General features: G+C 40.7%; 1 protein-coding gene across 1 annotated transcript in view; it reads left to right on the forward strand.

Annotated features, from left to right (window-relative positions):
* Positions 1-18,492, forward strand: part of MCCC2 (methylcrotonyl-CoA carboxylase subunit 2) — a 117,315-nt gene that overhangs the window by 58,813 nt on the left and 40,010 nt on the right. Inside the window, exons 11-12 of the mRNA XM_075838036.1 lie at positions 5,551-5,623; positions 11,924-12,000. Of these exons, the coding sequence (XP_075694151.1) occupies positions 5,551-5,623; positions 11,924-12,000 (150 nt within the window). The remainder of the gene's footprint in view (positions 1-5,550; positions 5,624-11,923; positions 12,001-18,492) is intronic.

The following is an 18,492-nucleotide window of genomic DNA, read 5'->3' on the forward strand; positions in this document are numbered from 1 at the left end:
TTGGCCTCAGAAGTTAATTGGTTTAAATTTGTATGTTTTTGTATTTGTATAGATTTCCTCTCTTACCCCAAAAACCTAATACCTTAATAGTCCTCTAATGGGAACAAAGACATGAAAGGAAATACCATATGTGCAAAATTAAAATAAAAAAATTGGTCCCTACTGTTTAAAAGACTACACTCATTCCTATCCATGTCTAACATACACTGGTGACTTGGCACACTGGTGAAGGATCTATTAGAGAGCCATAAATGAGGTGATGTGATGCACCCCACTGTCTTTAAATCAGCACTTGGAACACAAGGGCCTATATACTATTCTTGCACAGGGGCCCTATTGTCATTTTTCAACCCTGGAAAATGTATGTACAATACTGTGCAATATCTTGGAGTAACAATTCCCAGTAACATGAAAAGTAAAAGATCAGCACATTGAAATTACTATATCTCTTATTACTATCCTTCCTTATCTGAATATGAATAAGTGTTTTTGTTCACGTTGAAACATTGATATTGTCATATTTCCTACTTGCCACTGCCCTTTTTTTTCATAGTTATCTTTTCATAGTAAGGTTGAAAAATGACAGAAATTTAACCAAGAGGATCTGTCACTGGTTTAGTAAGGCTCTATCTCCTAGCTAATCTAATAGGCACTGTCACACTGATAATGCTAGTGAAAATTGTGTCCCAAAACGTTTATTATTTTAAAAGTTACAAGCTTTTTTCTAAATATGAAAATGAGCCTATACTAGACAAGTGGGTGTCAACATCAGCGTTTCTCCTGAGGTGGAGCCACCACACAGCCTCTGACACTGTCCTATCAGCATGAAGCTGCTTCACACAGTGTGAGAGACTGAGGCTGGAGAGAAGGGGGGGAGGTCACTTCAAATAGCCATTTCTCCGCCTCTGGACCACCTAGAACAGTGGTTCTGGTGCCATATGAAAGATTAAATTCTAATCTTTCATATGGCAGTTCTAGCTGTGACACAACCAGAGGTATCACCAGTTGAAAACACAGTCGGGAATGGAAGCTGTATACTATAAGATCACGCTGTGTTGCTGGGCAGGGAAGGGGGAGAAGCTGTATGATGATTTGACAGCATCATACAGAAAACATTACACCGCCCAGAGTAAAAAGAAAGAGTAACCTCCTATTTGGCAAGTCTAGCCAAATTAGCATATTTAGAAAAATGCTCATAACTTTCCAAATACAAAACAAAACACATCATAGCGCCTATTAGATTAGTTAGGAGAGAGGGCATTAATAAACTAGTGTCAGATCCTTTTTAAGAAATGACAGCCAGACCCCTTTTAAAATCCTTCAACTAATTAACCATAACAACTTCCTCTGGAAGAGAATTTCACAGTATCGCTGCTCTTAAAGGGAACCTGTTACCAGCATTTCACCTAATAAACTAGCAATACCTGGTGGAAGTGGGTGAAAAATCATTTTTATGTAACCTATAATTATCTTCTAAGTAGAATTTTTACCTTTAGTATTCAGTTTTTAGTGTTCCCGTGCTGTATACTAATGAGCATAAAAGAGTCATATCTTGATTCCCCAAGCTTTTCCGAGAAATCCGAGTAAGCCTTTAAGTCTGGCTTAAGAGAACCACTTTAAAATACCCTATTGGCGAAATCTCAATTAATAGAAGAAAGTGCCTCACTGGGGATTCTCATCTGTTCGCCTGAGTAACAAGTAGCTACAAAGAGAGTGTCTAGCTCTGGAGGACCCGTCACGGCAGTACATTATAAGGACAGCCCATTGATTTAAAAGGGAACAATGTAGTGCCTCATTTTCCCTGTGGTGGCACTGCAGGAGAACTGAACACTTTCCGTCGGACTTCACCACATATTACAGCTAATTGTTGAGATTACCAGCAGTGGAACACCCAGTGATTAGCTTATCATTCTGGGATCCTTCTAACAAAAAAAGACTGTCAAAAGATGAACCCTTTACGTTCACTTACCTTGCTAAAGTACCATTAGATCAATATTATGACATTTTTCTCCTTTAACCCCTTAATGACCGGGCCATTTTGCACGTTAATGACCAAGGATTATTTTTTGTTTTTTCACTGTCGCATTCCAAGAGTCGTAACTCTTTTTTTATTCCGTCGACATAGCCGTATAAGGGCTTGTTTTTTGCGGGACGAGTTGTATTTTGTAATTGTACCATTTTTAGATGCTTATAACATATTGATTAACTTTTATTAACTTTATTTTAGGAGAGAATTGAAAATAAGCAGCTATTCCAGCATTAATTTTCACGTTATAAATTTACGCCGTTTACTGTGCAGCGTAAATAACATGTTAACTTTATTCTATGGGTCGGCACGATTACGGGGATACCAAATATGTAAAGGTTTTATATGTTTTTTCTACGTTTGCACAATAAAAAGCCTTTTAGAAAAAAATTACTTGTTTTTGCATCGCCGCATTTCAAGAGCCGTCATTTTTTTATTTTTCCGTCTATGTGGCCGTATGTGGGCTTGATTTTTGCGGGACAATGTGTAGTTTTCATTAGTACAATTTTGGGGTACATGGGTCTTATAGATTAACTTTTATTTTATTTTTTATGGGGGGAATGGGAGAAAAGAGAGAATTTTGCCGTTGTTTTTTGCGGTTTTATTGGACGCCGTTCATCCGGCGGTTTAATTAATATGTTAATTTTATTGGTCAAGTTGTTATGATCGCGGGGATACCATATATGTGTATGTGTGATTTGTTTTGACTGTTTTACTAAATAAAACCACTTTTTGGGCCAAAAAAGTAGTTTTATTTGACTTTGTAATTTTATTTTTTTTTTTTTTCACAAACTTTATTTAACTGTTTTACATTTTTTTTTTTTGTCCCACCAGGGGACTTCACTATGCGATGTGCCGATCGCATATATAATGCTTTGGTATACTTCGTATACCAAAGCATTATTGCCTGTCAGTGTAAAACTGACAGGCAACCTATTAGGTCATGCCTCTGGCATCGCCTAACAGGCAGATGCTGAAGACAGACCTGGGGGTCTTTGTTAGACCCCCGGCTGTCATGGAAACCCGACGGCGACCCGCGATTTGTTTGCGGGGGCGCCGATCGGGTGACAGAGGGAGCTCCCCCCTCTGTCAAACACATTATATTTCGCTGTCACTATTGACAGCGGCATTTAATGGGTTAAACTGCCGGAATCGGCGCGTGCTTCGATTCCGGCAGTTGCAGCAGGAGCCAGGCTGTGTATAACAGCCGTGCTCCTGCCGCTGATCGCGTGGGTACAGTCTCAGTACCCGCGCGATCACAGGACGGATATAACCGTCCTCCTGCGCGAACTAGCAGCTGCTGAGGATGGATATATCCGTCCTTCGGCGTTAAGGAGTTAAAAACATGTCCTACCATTCTGAGCTCTGTGTGACTGAATCTGCATTTGTATACCTTACACTGTCCGAACTATTTCTACGCTCTTAAATCTCCAGCTGCTTTTCAAATGCATCCTAACAGGGCACGGCTAATATGGAAGTCATTGAAATTAAGGCCCAAACAAAAAAAAATATATAACTTGACGTCTCTTGGCGTCATTTACAATTTATCTTCAGACAGAAATGTATCATTTCCTCCACGCTGGCTGCCTCACTAACAGGGGGAACAGCTATTGCCAGGATTTCAAAGGGTTTCAAAGCTTTTTTTCACAGTTCCCCTATTAGTATTTCTGTTCAGAGTAAGCATAACCTGCAGGTGAATATTTATTTTAGTGTCTCAAGTCAAGTCTTCATTTTCTTGACATTATTAATTACAGTCTTGTAGACGAGGAGAGAATTTGCTCACAACTTCAAGCTCCCCCCCCCCCCCCTGCTTTATTTCTCTGTAAATTGCCTAACTTTAACTATAGTCAGTAATGAAATACAAGTAAAGCAACAGGGTCATTATTGCGCATTGTGTTTGAACTACAATTTTTTCCTGAAATCTGCAGTCAATTTCCTAAAAAATAATCACCTTCTTTCTGGACCCTGGTTGTCTGGGAATAGATGAAGAGTTTTCTTTTCCAGAAACAGTGCCACACTTGTCCATGGACTGTATCTGGTATTGCAGCTCGGTCTTATTCAACTGGGGCTGTTTTAATTGCGGACAACCCCTTTATGGTATTTCTGGCCAAAAACTGAAAATTGCACAGAGGAATGTAAACTGGCAATACATTTAAAAAAAATAAAATGCTGTATTTGTATTCAGGTAGATCTGTTCCTTTTTCCATTCCCAATCTCATAATTGTTCCCCTCCCCATTCCCTCAGCAAGCACTTAAAGAGGCTCTGTCACCAGATTTTGCAACCCCTATCTGCTATTGCAGCAGATAGGCGCTGCAATGGAGATAAGAGTAACGTGTTTTTTTAAAAAAAACAAGCATTTTTGGCCAAGTTATGACCATTTTTATATTTATGTAAATGAGGCTTTCTAAAGTACAACTGAGCGTGTTTAAAGTAAAAGTACAACTGGGCGTGTATTATGTGCGTACATTGGGGCGTTTTTACTACTTTTACTAGCTGGGCGCTCTGACGAGAAGTATCATCCACTTCTCTACACAACGCCCAGCTTCTGGCAATGCAGACACACAGCGTGTTCTCGAGAGATCACGCTGTGACGTCACTCACTTCCTGCCCCAGGTCCTGCATCGTGTCGGACCAGCGAGGACACATCGGCACCAGAGGCTACATTTGATTCTGCAGCCGCATCGGCGTTTGCAGGTAAGTCGATGTAGCTACTTACCTGCAAACGCTGATGCTGCTGCAGAATCAACTGTAGCCTCTGGTGCCGATGTGTCCGACACGATGCAGGACCTGGGGCAGGAAGTGAGTGACGTCACAGCGTGATCTCTCTCGAACACGCTGTGTCTGCACTGCCAGAAGCTGGGCGTTCTGAAGAGAAGTGGCTGATACTTCTATACACAACGCCCAGCTAGTAAAAGAAGTAAAAACGCCCCGATGTACGCACATAATACACGCCCAGTTGTACTTTTACTTTAAACACGCCCACTTGGACTTTTACTTTAAACACGCCCAGTTGTACTTTTGCAAGCCTCATTTACATAAATATAAAAATGGTCATAACTTGGCCAAAAATGCTCGTTTTTAAAAAATAAAAACATTACTCTTATCTACATTGCAGCGCCGATCTGCTGCAATAGCAGATAGGGGTTGCAAAATCTGGTGACAGAGCCTCTTTAAGTCTACTACATGATAGTACTTGTTGTCCCTGTCCTACGTGCTGGGGAGATATCATGTCTGGGGGGAGGGGGGTTAGTTCATATGAATGGGTCTTTTGCGGACATAGCCTTAAATGATGTTGGGTGGACAGGAATTTTTTTTTCTTGAAGAATGCTGACTGGAGTCTCGAACCTTTTTTGCCATATACAAAATATTGGATCTTCTTGGAGAATTCCCTGATGGAACAAAAGTGACATTGTAGGCGGATGTTCTGTAGAGATGGAAGAATGGACTGTGATGGAAATAAATATATTTATGTATTTTACTATTCCTGACCATTTAGAAATATAACATTTCCTCTACTTTATAGGTTATTGCTCGGATTGTGGATGGAAGCAAATTTGATGAGTTTAAAGCACTTTATGGGGACACTTTAGTTACAGGTACAGTACACACTAGGAATGGCTGACTAGAGTTTTTTTGTCTTTCTGTAGATTGCTAGTCCTTCTCAATGAATTAAATTAACTTTTTGATGATATTCTATTTCAGTAATTCTATTCAAAAAGTGACTCATATATTCTATAGATTCATTACCAACAGAGTGATCTATTTCCAGCATTTTTGTCTTTTAATGTTGATGATTATGGATAACCGTTAATGAAAACCCAAAATTTAGTTTTTTTCAGAAAATTAGAATATTATATAAGCCCAATTTCAAAAATGATTTTTAATACAGAAATGTAGACCTACTGAAAAGTATGTACAGTATATGCCCTCAATACTTGGTCGGGGCTCCTTTTGCATGAATTACTGCATCAATGCGGCGTGGCATGGAGGCGATCAGCCTGTGGCACTGCTGAGGTGTTATGGAAGCCCAGGTTGCTTTGATATCGGTCTTCAGCTTGTCTGCATTGTTGGGTCTGGTGTCTCATCTTCCTTTTGACAAAACCCCATAGATTCTCTATGGGGTTTAGGTCAGGCGAGTTTGCTTGGAATAAAGCACAGGGATACTGTGGTTATTAAACCAGGTATTGGTGCTTTTGGCAGTGTGGGCAGGTGCCAAGTCCTGCTGGAAAATGAAATCAGCATCTCCATAAAACTTGTCAGCAGAGGGAAGCATGAAGCTGCTAGACGGCTGCGTTGACTCTGAACTTGATATAACACAGTGGACCAACACCAGCAGATGATATGGCCCCCAAACCATCACTGACTGTGGAAACTTCACACTGGACCGCAAGCAACTTGGATTGATGCCTCTCCACTCTTCCTCCAGACCTTGATTTCTAAATGAAATGCAAAATTTACTTATCTGAAAACAGGACTTTGGGCCACTGAGCAACAGACCTGTCCTTTTTTCTCCTTAGCCCAGGTAAGACGCTTCTGACATGGTCTCTGGGTCATGAGTGGCTTGACACAAGGAATGCGACAGTTGTAGCCCATGTCCTGGATATGTCTATGTGTGGTGGCTCCTGAAGCACCGACTCCAGCCACAGTCCACTCCTTGTGAATCTCCCCCAGATTCTTGAATGGCCTTTACTTGACAATCCTTTCAAGGCTGTGGTTATCCCTGTTGCTTGTGCACCTTTTTCTACCACATTCTCTCCTTCCTCTCAACTTTCCATTTATATGCTTGGATACAGCCAGCTTCTATAGCAATGTCATTTTGTCTCTTACCCTCCTTGTGGAGGGTTTCAAGGATTGTCTTCTGGACAACTGTCATGTCAGCAGTCTTCCCCATGATTGTGTAGCCTACTGAACCAGACTGTTGAGCCATTTAAAGGCTTAGGAAACCTTTGCAGGTGTTTTGTGTTGATTCGCTGATTAGAGTGTGACACCATGAGTCTATAATTTTCAACTTTTACCCAATATTCTAATTTTCTGAGACACTACATTTTGGGTTTTCAATAACTCTTATCCATAATCATCAACATTAAAAGAAAAAAATGCTGGAAATAGATCACTGTGTGTGTAATGATTCTATATAATATGAGTTTCACTTTTTGAATTGAATTACTGAAATAAATTAACTTTTTGATGATATTCTAATTCATTGAAAAGGACTAGTTTATACTTCACGAATATGTTTTATTTAAACGATTTTTTTTCTTCAAATAGAAGCTTTCCCATTTAAAGAGGCTCTGTCACCACATTATAAGTGCCCTATATTGTACATGATGTGATTGGCGCTGTAATGTTGATAACAGCAGTGTTTTTTATTTAGAAAAACAATAATTTTTGACGGAGTAGATGAATAGAGAGGAAATTACCCCCCAACTCCAAATATAACACTTAGAATAAATCCCTGGTTCAATGTCCCATCTCCAGAATCAAGTACCTATAACTTGTAATATTATATTTTTTAAGAAAGGCATCCAGGCCCTCCTTAAACTTGCTCAATGAACCAACCATCTTAAAATCCTATGACAGAGAGTTCCAAAGTATCACTTACAGCAAAGCATCCCTGCCTATGATTATGGTAAAAACCTCCTTTCCTGTAGACGTAGAGGATGCCCCTTTGTCCTTGTTACAGGCCTAGGTGTAAAGAGATAATTAGAAAGATCTCTGTACCGTCCAATTATATATTTCTGCATTGTAATTAGATCGCCCCTAAGATATCTTTTTTCTAAACTGAATAACCTCAAGTTTAATAATCAATCTTGGTACTGCACTCCACCGATTCCCTTAATTACCTTGGTCGCCCTCCTTTGCACCCATTCTAGTTCATCTATGTCCTCCTTATAGACAGGGGTCCAAAATTGTACGCAATATTTCATGTGTGGTCTGGCTGTAATTTGTAAAGAGGCAAAACTATATTATATTTATTTGCCTTGGCAGCAGCTGCCTGGCACTAGTTCCTAGGGTTGAGGGCTTATTTAGACGAACGTATAATACGTCCGTGCAACGCGCGTGATTTTCACACGCCTCGCATGGACCTATGTTAGTCTATGGGGCCGTGCAGACAGTCAGTGATTTTTGCGCAGCGTGTGTCCACTGCGTAAAACTCACGACATGTCCTATATTTGTGCATTGTTTGCGCATCACGCACCCGTTGAAGTCAATGGGTGCGTGAAAATCATGCGCAGCACATGGAAGCATTTCCGTGTGACGCGCGTGATTCGCGCAACAGCAGTAAAAAGTATGAATGAAAACAGAAAAGCACCACGTGCTTTTCTGTTTACAAACATACAAACAGAGTGTCATAATGATGGCGGCTGCGCGAAAATCACGCAGCCATGTATCATACGGGGGATGACACACGGAGCTGTTAAGTACCTTTAGCGCGCGCAAAACGCTACGTTTTTTACGCGTGCAAAACGCACACGCTCGTGTAAATCCGGCCTAAGTCTTTTTCAGTAGCGGTTTTACCCAGTGTTTTATCATTTATTTGCTTCCTGAGCCCAAGTGTAACCTAACACTTATCCACATTAAACTTTATTAACCATTTCTGCCCACACCTCCAGCTTCCCCAAATTCCTCTGTAAAATTGTATTCTCCTTCTCTGTGTTGATTACTTTACAGAGCTTTGTATAATCTGCAAATATTGAAATTTTAAGGCTGGGTTCACACAGAGTTTTTTGCAGGCGGAAAATCTGCCTCAAAATTCTGTTTGCCTGCACGCCGATTTTCGCTGCGTTTTTCTCAGTGTTTTTTGCCCGCGGCCATTGAGCGCTGTCGGCAAAAAACGCTGCGAATTTAGCTTTCTCTGCCTCCCATTGATGTTAATGGGAGGTCAGAGGCGTAAACAAAGATAGGGCATGTCCCTTCTTTTTCCCGCAAGACGGTTTTTCCGCTCGCTGGAAAAAACCGCCTCCGCCTCCCATTAAAATCAATGGGAGGCATTTTCGGCAGTTTTTGGGCACGTTTTCCGAAGCGGTTTCCGCGTAAAAAAAACTCAGTGTGAACTCTCCCTTAGCCCTCTACAATGTTATTTATAAACATATTAAAAAGAAGGCCCAGTACTACCCCCTGTGGAACCCCACTGGTAACTGTGACCCACTCTGAGGTTGTACCATTCATAACCACCCTCTGTTTTCTATCATTGAGCCAGTTGTTGACTTTTAGGCTATGTTCACACTGGGTATTTTGCCGAGTTTTTTGACGCGGAAACCGCGTCGCAAAACTCGGCAAAAACGGCCCGAGAACGCCTCCCATTGATTTCAATGGGAGGCGTCGGCGTCTTTTTCCCGCGAGCAGTAAAACTGCCTCGCGGGAAAAAGAAGCGACATGCCCTATCTTCGGGCGCTTCCGCCTCTGACCTCCCATTGACTTCAATGGGAGGCAGGAGAAAGCGTATCTCTCGCTGTTTTATGGCCGCGGGCGAAAAACGGCGCGAAAATCGGCGTGCAGGGAGAGGAATATCTGCCTCAAAGTTCCAAACGGAATTTTGAGGCAGATATTCCTCCCCCAAAATACTCTGTGTGAACATAGCCTTATGTGGCACAGTATCAAAGCCTTTGAAAAGTCTAGAGACACCACATTCACAGCCTTACCCAGGTCCAGTCCAGAACTCACCTCCTCATAGAAGCGGATCAGATTAGTTTGACAGGACCGATCCCTCATAAACCCGTGCTGATGCTGCGTTAACCGTTTATTTACATTGAGATACTCGAGAATAGCATCTCTTAGAAAACCCTCAAATATTTTATCCACAATCGAGGTTAAATTTACAGGCCTATCATTTCCAGGTTCACGTTTTTGAATATTGGTACCACATTTGCTATGCGCCAGTCCTGTGGAACAGACCCTGTCACTATAGAATACTTTATTATTAGAACTAAGGGTCTGTCTCCCATGGTACTTAACTCCTGCAGAACTCGGGGGATTATGCACGGTGAGTTGTCACTTTACGTTTTTTAACCAGTTCAGGACCGGGCTATTTTGAGCCTTCAGGACCAGACACCGTTTAGCCATTTTTATCACGCGTTACTTAAATGGCTATAACTTTTTTATTTGTTGGGCTAGCGACGTGATTTTTGCAATGTTTTTTCCGTAGACAATGCAGGTTTCTTTTTTTTTAATCATTTTTATACACATCCTTTTTACTATTTTAGAATTTTTAGGCTTAAAGTTTGAAAATAATAGTAAAAAAAAATAAGCTTTTTTACTTTTCAGCAATTTTTTTTTGGGTAATAACATAGTTTTACTCTATAACCCATAGACCTTTTATTTGTCATTGTCATTGTCTACCGTAAATTTTAATATTTTAATATATTACATGTCTATATTAGGGTAATTGGGTCAGATCTAGCGTTACGACAATGATGTTTTTTTTGGGTAATGGGTATTTTATGTGTATTTATTATTAATTTTTTTGCACTTTACTTTTTACTTTCTATTTTTTTATTACTATGGTCTGTCCCTCAAAGGTAAAAAAAAGACTTTTGGGGGACTATATATATATATATATATATATATATAATATTTTTATTTTCTTTCTTTTACACCATCTTTTTCCATTGTAACTGGGGCTGCACATGATCACCGGGAGGAATAGAGACAGCGGCGCGGCCGCTGCCTCTATTCCTATACACAGTGCTCATTGAGCGCTGTGTAAAAGAGATCGGAGAAGACAGAAGCAGCGAAAACTGCTTCTATCCTCTCCTCGGGGTCCACGGCAGACACTGACAGCCGGAGACCCGACATTCAGTTGCACGATCGCTCGGGCAGCAAGTTAAAACCCGAGCCGTAAAAAGTCTATGGTGCGGGTTTTAAGGACCCTGACCGCTGGCCGTAAATACACAGCCAGCGGTTGGGAACCAGTTAAGGCGGTGCTGCACTTCCTGCTGGGTAACATTTAATGGCAAATTTACTTTATCCCTAATCACGTCATCTGATTTTCCTGTGTACATACAGTAAAGAAGGTGTTTACATTGGCCGTTTGCTCCTCCTCCATCATTACACCCAAATCCTTTCTGAGGGGGCCTACACTTTCAGTTTCTAGTTTCTTACTATTTATGTAGATGAAAACATGTTTTGGGTTACTTTTACTTTATTTTATCAGATCAGACATATTATTCATTGAAAAAATAACTTAGGCCATGTTCACGGTGGCGGCTTATAGAAGCTCGCGGGGGAAAAATGCAGCATGTTCTTTCTTGCCGCGGTTCCACCTCTGACCTCCCATTGAAATAGATGGGAAGCAGAGAAAGCGTTTTTCGCTGCGTTTTTTTGTCTGTGGCCCTCAATGGCCACGGGCGAAAAACACTACGATAACCATGTCAAAATCTGCCTCAAAATTCCTTTTTTCTGCCTGCAAATTCCTCTGTGTGAACTAGTTTTGAATCCTGACAGAATCCACTCACATTCTGCCAGCAATACATTTGAATTGGGTATTTCATACTCCAATCAAACGCTTAGGAAAATATCCATGCGGAATAATATACGGCTTGCGGGTTTTAGAATCCACATCATGTTCATTATTGCCAAGGATTTTGCAATGAAAAGCTGCAGATACTCCATTAGATGACAATTGGGCTAATCTGCGGACAGATCTGTTGACCAATGCGCAGCGTAAATCAGAGTTTCAGCTGTGGATTTCTGGCACGGATTTGCAAATCCATGCCTTGTTAGCATGGCCTTATTATCATAGGGGGTATGACTAAAATCTTTCAGGAATAGATTTATTAGAACAAAAGATTAGATATAACATGTTTTGAAATAATGTATATCCTTTATATAATATTCTATTTTAAAATATGTAAGATATATTTTTTATTAAATGTATTATATTTATTATTTCAAAGGTTTTGCGAGAATATTTGGTTACCCAGTTGGTATTATTGGAAATAATGGTGTCCTTTTCTCCGAATCTGCAAAAAAGGCAAGTATTAAGTAAAGTACATTCTTGACAGAACACAACATAAAGTTAGGCAGGCACACTAAGAGAAGTCAGGGTGTCCTGCTGCTGTGACCCCAAGCTGTAATCTGCAGGGTAATCGAGTAGCAAGGGTTCAATGCAGCACCACCAAAGATAAAATAATAACACCGATTAATAACCCCGTAAAGTTCAGTAGTGCAAATAAGTATAAAAATAAGAATACACGCAGACTGAAAGGAAAACAGAAAATAGTGAACAACTCTGATGTCACAAGATTGTATGTAATTCCATATAAGTAATCATATGTACAGCGCAAAGTATCAAGAAGGACGCTGTGAATAAGAAAAAGAGAAAAACCCTAATATAAGAGGTAATGGCTGGAAATTCTCCATCTGCCCGGATTACTCAGCGGAAGTTCAGCGTAAAAGAGCGTGTTTTCAAGATGTCAAGAAGCGACTGAGAAATTTGCAGGTGGCGTATTCTATGCTGTACCCAGCGAAGTTGCGTGTTGCAGCTCTAGGAGGAACTCCTTTTTTTGAAAATCCGCACATGGCCATGCAGTGGCTTGATGGACATGAGAGGCAACAGCGTGTCCAGACACCCTGAAATATGGTTCATATGTTTTATCTTGCAGGTCATGTATTCTGGGACTTGTATTCTGATAAATGATACGTAAAGTAGTGAGTATGTGACCTGACTTGTTGCTATATACTGATAACTCAGGCAGCACTTATGGGCTTTATGACTAGCAAGTATATTGTTATGTTAAAATGCAGGATATATGTTTTGACAGAATGTTGGTATGCTCTGCACAACTTTTCTGTGGTTCTGTACATTACACTAGTAGGAATTTCAACGCCCACTCTCTCGGTGAGAGAGGTTTACGATGTTTATCTGTGTTGTTTTTTTGGGGGCGTTCTGGGGTTAAAGTTGGCACACTCTTTGATTATATGTGGGTGTAAAGAGACACATCCTTGCTTAAAAATGAGATATGACAGGCTAAATACTGTGTCCTCTTTTGAATATGGCTAGTTCAGTTAGCTTTATTAGTTGGAATATTCGGGGAATGGCTGATGCCACGAAGCGTCAGGCCATTTTTCAATATATTAGCAAGCACCAGCCGGCGATTGTGTGTCTACAAGCGTCACATTTGATAGATGACAGATTACAGCAGCTACAGAGGAGATGGGTAGGCTTTAGTTGTCACTCCACGTTCTCAGTATATTCCAGGGGAGTTAGTTTATTAGTTCACAAACAGATTCCTTTCAACTGCTTAGACATGGAGATGGATGCCGAAGGTCAATATATCTGTGTGTTATGTACCATATACTCAAAATTGTTCAGAATAATATCTATTTACATACCTCCTCCTTTTTCTAATAGAGTATTGCTGAAAGCCATGTCTTTTGTGGCGGACAAACCTGGGAAACCTTTGCTTTTTCTTGGAGATTTGAACAATATTCTTGACTCCAACTGGGATAAATGTAGAGATGAGGACAGGAGTGACGGGGAGGCTCAGACTCCGTTTAGTACAATGGTACAAGAATTGGGATTATTGGATATGTGGAGATTAAAACACCCTCGAGAGAGAGGAGCTTCTCATGTTGTTCATCTTCTTACTCTTCTTTATCCAGAATAGATTTGGTCTTGGGGAATGAGTGTATGTTGCCTTTGGTTAGTCAGGTGGAGTATCTTCCTAGAACGTTATCTGATCACTCTCCCCTTAGGGTCACTGTTGATGTTAATACTCAGGATTCCCATGGCCCACGAATATGGAAGTTGTATCCCTTCTGGCTGTCTCTTGTTGATGGGCAAGAATTCATTGCCCGTAGGATAGAGGATTACTTTAAAATTAAATGTGGCTCTTCTTTTGTTCCTTATGTTTGGGATGCAATGAAGGCGTATTTGAGAGGCTTGTTTATGCAAGCAATTAGTAGGCACAAAACGGCAACTAGGGCGGAGGATAAAAGGTTACATGAAGAAATGCCTAGGTCCGAGACGGCATTTATCTCAAGCTCTACAGTGGTACATCAGACAAGTTTACGCAATGCGCAAGAAGCATTAAACTTACATCTTTTGGCAGTAGCGGGTGGAAAACGGCAGTTGTATGCGCAGAATGCTTTTGAAGAGGAAGAGAAGGCTGGCAATGGTGGCAAAGGCACAGCAAGGTGTGTCGCATATAGCTGCTTTAAAAACGGCGAGGGGCACTATATTTACGGAGACCTCAGAGGTCTTGGAAGTTTTGGGGGACTTTTATTCTGATTTATATGCCTCCAAGGTGCATCCATCCACAAATGATATTTGCTCATTCTTAGCTAAAGCACAACTCTCTAAATCATCAGGGTAGGCTAAGGCACTTTTGGACTCTCCACTTACGCTGGAGGAATTGGAAGAAGGGGTCAAACAGATGGCTAACGATAAGGCGCCTGGGGCGGATGGGTTGCCAGTTGAAATTTATAAAAAATACTCTTGAGGTGCTACTGCCCAAATTATTGGAAGTGTTTCACCATTCCCTGGCCCATGGCTCTTTGCCGGCTTCTATGCAAGAGGCCATTATTGTGGTCTTGCCGAAACCCGGGAAGGATCCTCAACTAGCTGATTCTTACCGACCGATTTTCGTTACGAACGTCTGTAGTTAAGATTTTGGCGAAGGCCTTAGCTCTGAGGTTGAATAAAGTTATTGGTACCATTATACACCCGGATCAGACCGGCTTTATGCCTGCTAGGTCCACAGCTATGAATTTGAGACATTTATTTTTAAATCTTCAGCTGAAGGCGGATAATGTAGGGGAAAGAGCTATTCTTTCATTGGACGCTGCTAAAGCGTTTGATAGCGTGGAGTGGCAATATCTTTGGTGCACCTTGGAGGCTATGGGTTTTGGATCGTCCTTTATAGCATGGATCAAAGTCTTGTATTCTTTATTTTCATATGGCTCCGTGCAGGAAAAAGTGGCGCTTTATGCAGATGACATGCTTCTCTATTTAGGGGATGTAGGTAGATCACTGGCAGAAGCAATATCCCTAATTGAGAATTTTGGTGCATTGTCTGGTTTTAAAATAAATTGGTATAAGTCACATCTACTCCCTGTGGATCCAATGTGCTCTACACCGAGGGTTCACGATGTTTCTATAGGGTGTGTCGAGCACTTTAAATTTCTGGGGATAATGGTTTCGGAAGCGGGTCATTCTCTGATGTCGGGTCGGAACATATGCGCTAATGCACAAAGTTTGGGATAAGGTCCTGTCCATTAGAGATATTGGGGTATGCACAGATTTTACGCCTATATGAGGTAATAGGGCACTGCAAGAGTTCTTTTCTCTTGAAGGCTTTGAGGGTTGGCAATCGAGGGGCATCTCCCGTGTATCACAGCTGCTCCAGGATGATATATTTAAAACGTAACAGCTTCAGGAGAAATTTGGGTTGCCTCGGAGTTCTTTTTACCAATATCTACAGATAAGACATGCATATGATGCCGAAAAGAAGGTTGTGGATTTGACTATGCATACAGATGGGTTGTTGGCTGTCTTACATACTGGGAGTGGTACTTTGGGGGTTATCTCAACTATTTATCAGCTATTGCTCAGTAAATTTTTGGATAAGCATCCCTTGATTGCTTCTCGAAAGTGGGAACGGGATATGGGTCCCATATCTGAAGAACAATGGTCAGATATCGTGGAAGCAGTCCCGAATATTTCTCTTAGTGAGGCTAGACGCCTCTCCCAATTATACATTATTCATAGAGTATATAAGACCCCTAAATTTATTATCAACATTGGTGTACGGGGTGATTCTACTTGTCCCAGATGTTCAGAAGATGGGGCTGATCATTTGCATATGTTGTGGTCATGTCCACATTTAACATCATATTGGTCGGATGTCCTGAAGCTGATTCAGGATGCTTCTGGGATTACGCTTCAGGGGACTCCTATGGAGTGCGTCTTGGGGTTTGTTACGCATATTCAGACTTCTGTCCTGAGTCGGCTTGCTATACATAGCTAGAAAACGTATTGCATTACACTTGATACAAGGCGCCCCGCCGACTAGGAGCGAATTCATTGCTAAAGTAAATAAAATGATTGTGTTGGAATAAGCTGTATATGTAAAGCGTAAAGCTCTTAAAAAATTTGACTCCATATGGGGATGTGTATCGGATTTTGTATCATAAACTATGCTCATGGATTTTTTCTGGTTGAAGCTCTCAGTAATGTATGTTGATTACATTTCTATACTAGAAGAGATGAGAGTGGGGGGATTAAGAAAGATCTATGTCTGTCTTACACCTGTATTGTAATTGCTCTTAGGTGAATTGTTTATTCAATGTTTGGAATATGTCTCACCACATATGTCTTTTATTTCTGTAATATTTGACGGTGCCTGGGGGGAGGGTTAGGGAAAGGTTTTGTTTACTATGTTTTGCATTGTCTAATTTTGAAACTCCAATAAAAAATATCTGATTTAAAAAAATGTACTGATGAGACCGTGGTAAACATAGGGGCGTGGGGATGATGTCATGCGCATGCCCAGTGTGGCCGCCTGCTGGTGCACAAGTCGGGATGCATATTCCGTGCCATCGGCGGCAAATGTGGTGTGGTCTCCGTGGTCGGCAGTTGCGGTGTGCTAGGAGGTGTTCTATATGCTCATCTCTTTATTGGCCGTTTTATGTTTACATACCTCTGGTTTACTAGGCCTAACCATTCCCGAAGGAAGCATTTCATGCGAAACGCTTATCGGGTTTGGTGGGCTCCTTTGGTGTCTCGTCTAGGCTTTCATCATTAGCCTTATTAGTATACTCCAATTTTTACATGGGATGTCTGGTTACTATTGTTTCCTCAGAGGGCCTTCCTGTGTGTAGCATTAGTTTATTTACTGATGATTACCTCTTATATAAAAGATTTCTCTATTTCCATACATTCTTATTCACATCGTCCTTGTTGATACTTTGCACTGTACATATGATTACTTGTATGGAATTATATACTGTTCCTTCTTGTGACATAAGAGTTGCCCACCATTTTCTGTTTTCCTTCCAGTCTGTGTTTTTACTCATTTTTATACTCATACGTACTTGCATGGTTTTTATTGCTGAATTAATAAGATTATATTTTTATTGCCAATCCTTGGCCTCGCATATATTTTCTTCTATAGTGTTTTTAAAGGTGAAATACACAGTTCTCTTTGGAATTACTGTCTGTCTAGACACATTGGCCCACATTTATTATACAGTTTATTCCAATTTTTGGCGTAAACTGAGGCCAAAAAATATTGCAAATGGTGACGTGCAAATAGTTGGCGGTAAAACTTGTGACTTTTCTCGTAACTTGCCAAATGTGAAAAGTAACAAAAAAATGTGGGCATGGTCTACGAGTAGACATAGTTTAGGCTACTTTATTAAAAGATAGGTGAAAATAGTACAAATTTTGACACAAATCTGACTGTGACAGTTCAAAATGCTTAAAATGTATTACATTTTGCGCGAATCTTTCCAACTATCTATTTTATTTAGGCTGGTGTTACATAGTCAATGTGGGCCATTGCGTCCTCCAGAGAAAGAGATGCGCTATGTAGCCACTCTCTGCTCTGGAAAATTTATTAGGTTCTGATAGGGTATTTGAAAATGGGATTTCTTCATCAGTTAACCCCTTTAAAAACAATTCGAACAATTGGAACAAGTGTAAATTTAAGAAATAAAATCTTATAATAAAATATAACATAGACACTTTAATTTTGCTCTACCTCTCACCCACCCCTAGACAGTTCGGGATATATGCTAGTTGTTGGTCTGATACCAATGCTCTCGGTGCTGACTTTCTCCTCTCCCATTATCCCTCCTCCCTTTTTGTCCAGGTACATCCTGTATGCCCACTACCCTCTAGATCCTTGGTTCACAATATGTACGTGTTACCTCTTTGCAGGATTTTACTTTTCTTTTATATTATATTCTTTATGGTTTATTTAGTTATGCTGGTTTACTCTGTAAATTTCTGTTGTTTCCCCTGCTGCACCAGGTCCTGTCCTCAGGGCTGTATTTACAGCTCACGCTGCTCTAGGCACTCTATTTACTTTAGCCAATTATCATCATGATTTGCTATTTTCTGACCAATTATAATGATATTTGGTCAGTATTAACAAAGGAGGAGATCAATGATAAAACCTTGTGATGTAAAAATAAGGGCTCATGCATACAACCGTTGTGGTGTGCACGGCCGTGATTTGCGGCTCGGACGGCCGCGGAGTGTAATCCTCAGGCCGCTCGCAAGGCACGGGCCGTGCACATGGCTGTGTGCATTAGTTTCAATGAGCCTGGACTGCAAAATACGGCCGTAATAAGACATGTCCTATAAGCTTTTTTTTATTATTATTATTTCTGCAGTCTTTCCGCAGCGGTTATGCCGCCCGAAAATACAGATACTCTGTGTAGTTTTTTTACGCAGTGTATCTGCCCTGTGTTTTCCTACCCATAAAATCAAGTTTCTCTCCCCCACAAAAAATCATCT

The sequence above is a fragment of the Rhinoderma darwinii genome, chromosome 1, assembly GCF_050947455.1.
Source record: "Rhinoderma darwinii isolate aRhiDar2 chromosome 1, aRhiDar2.hap1, whole genome shotgun sequence".
Lineage (NCBI taxonomy): Eukaryota > Metazoa > Chordata > Amphibia > Anura > Rhinodermatidae > Rhinoderma > Rhinoderma darwinii.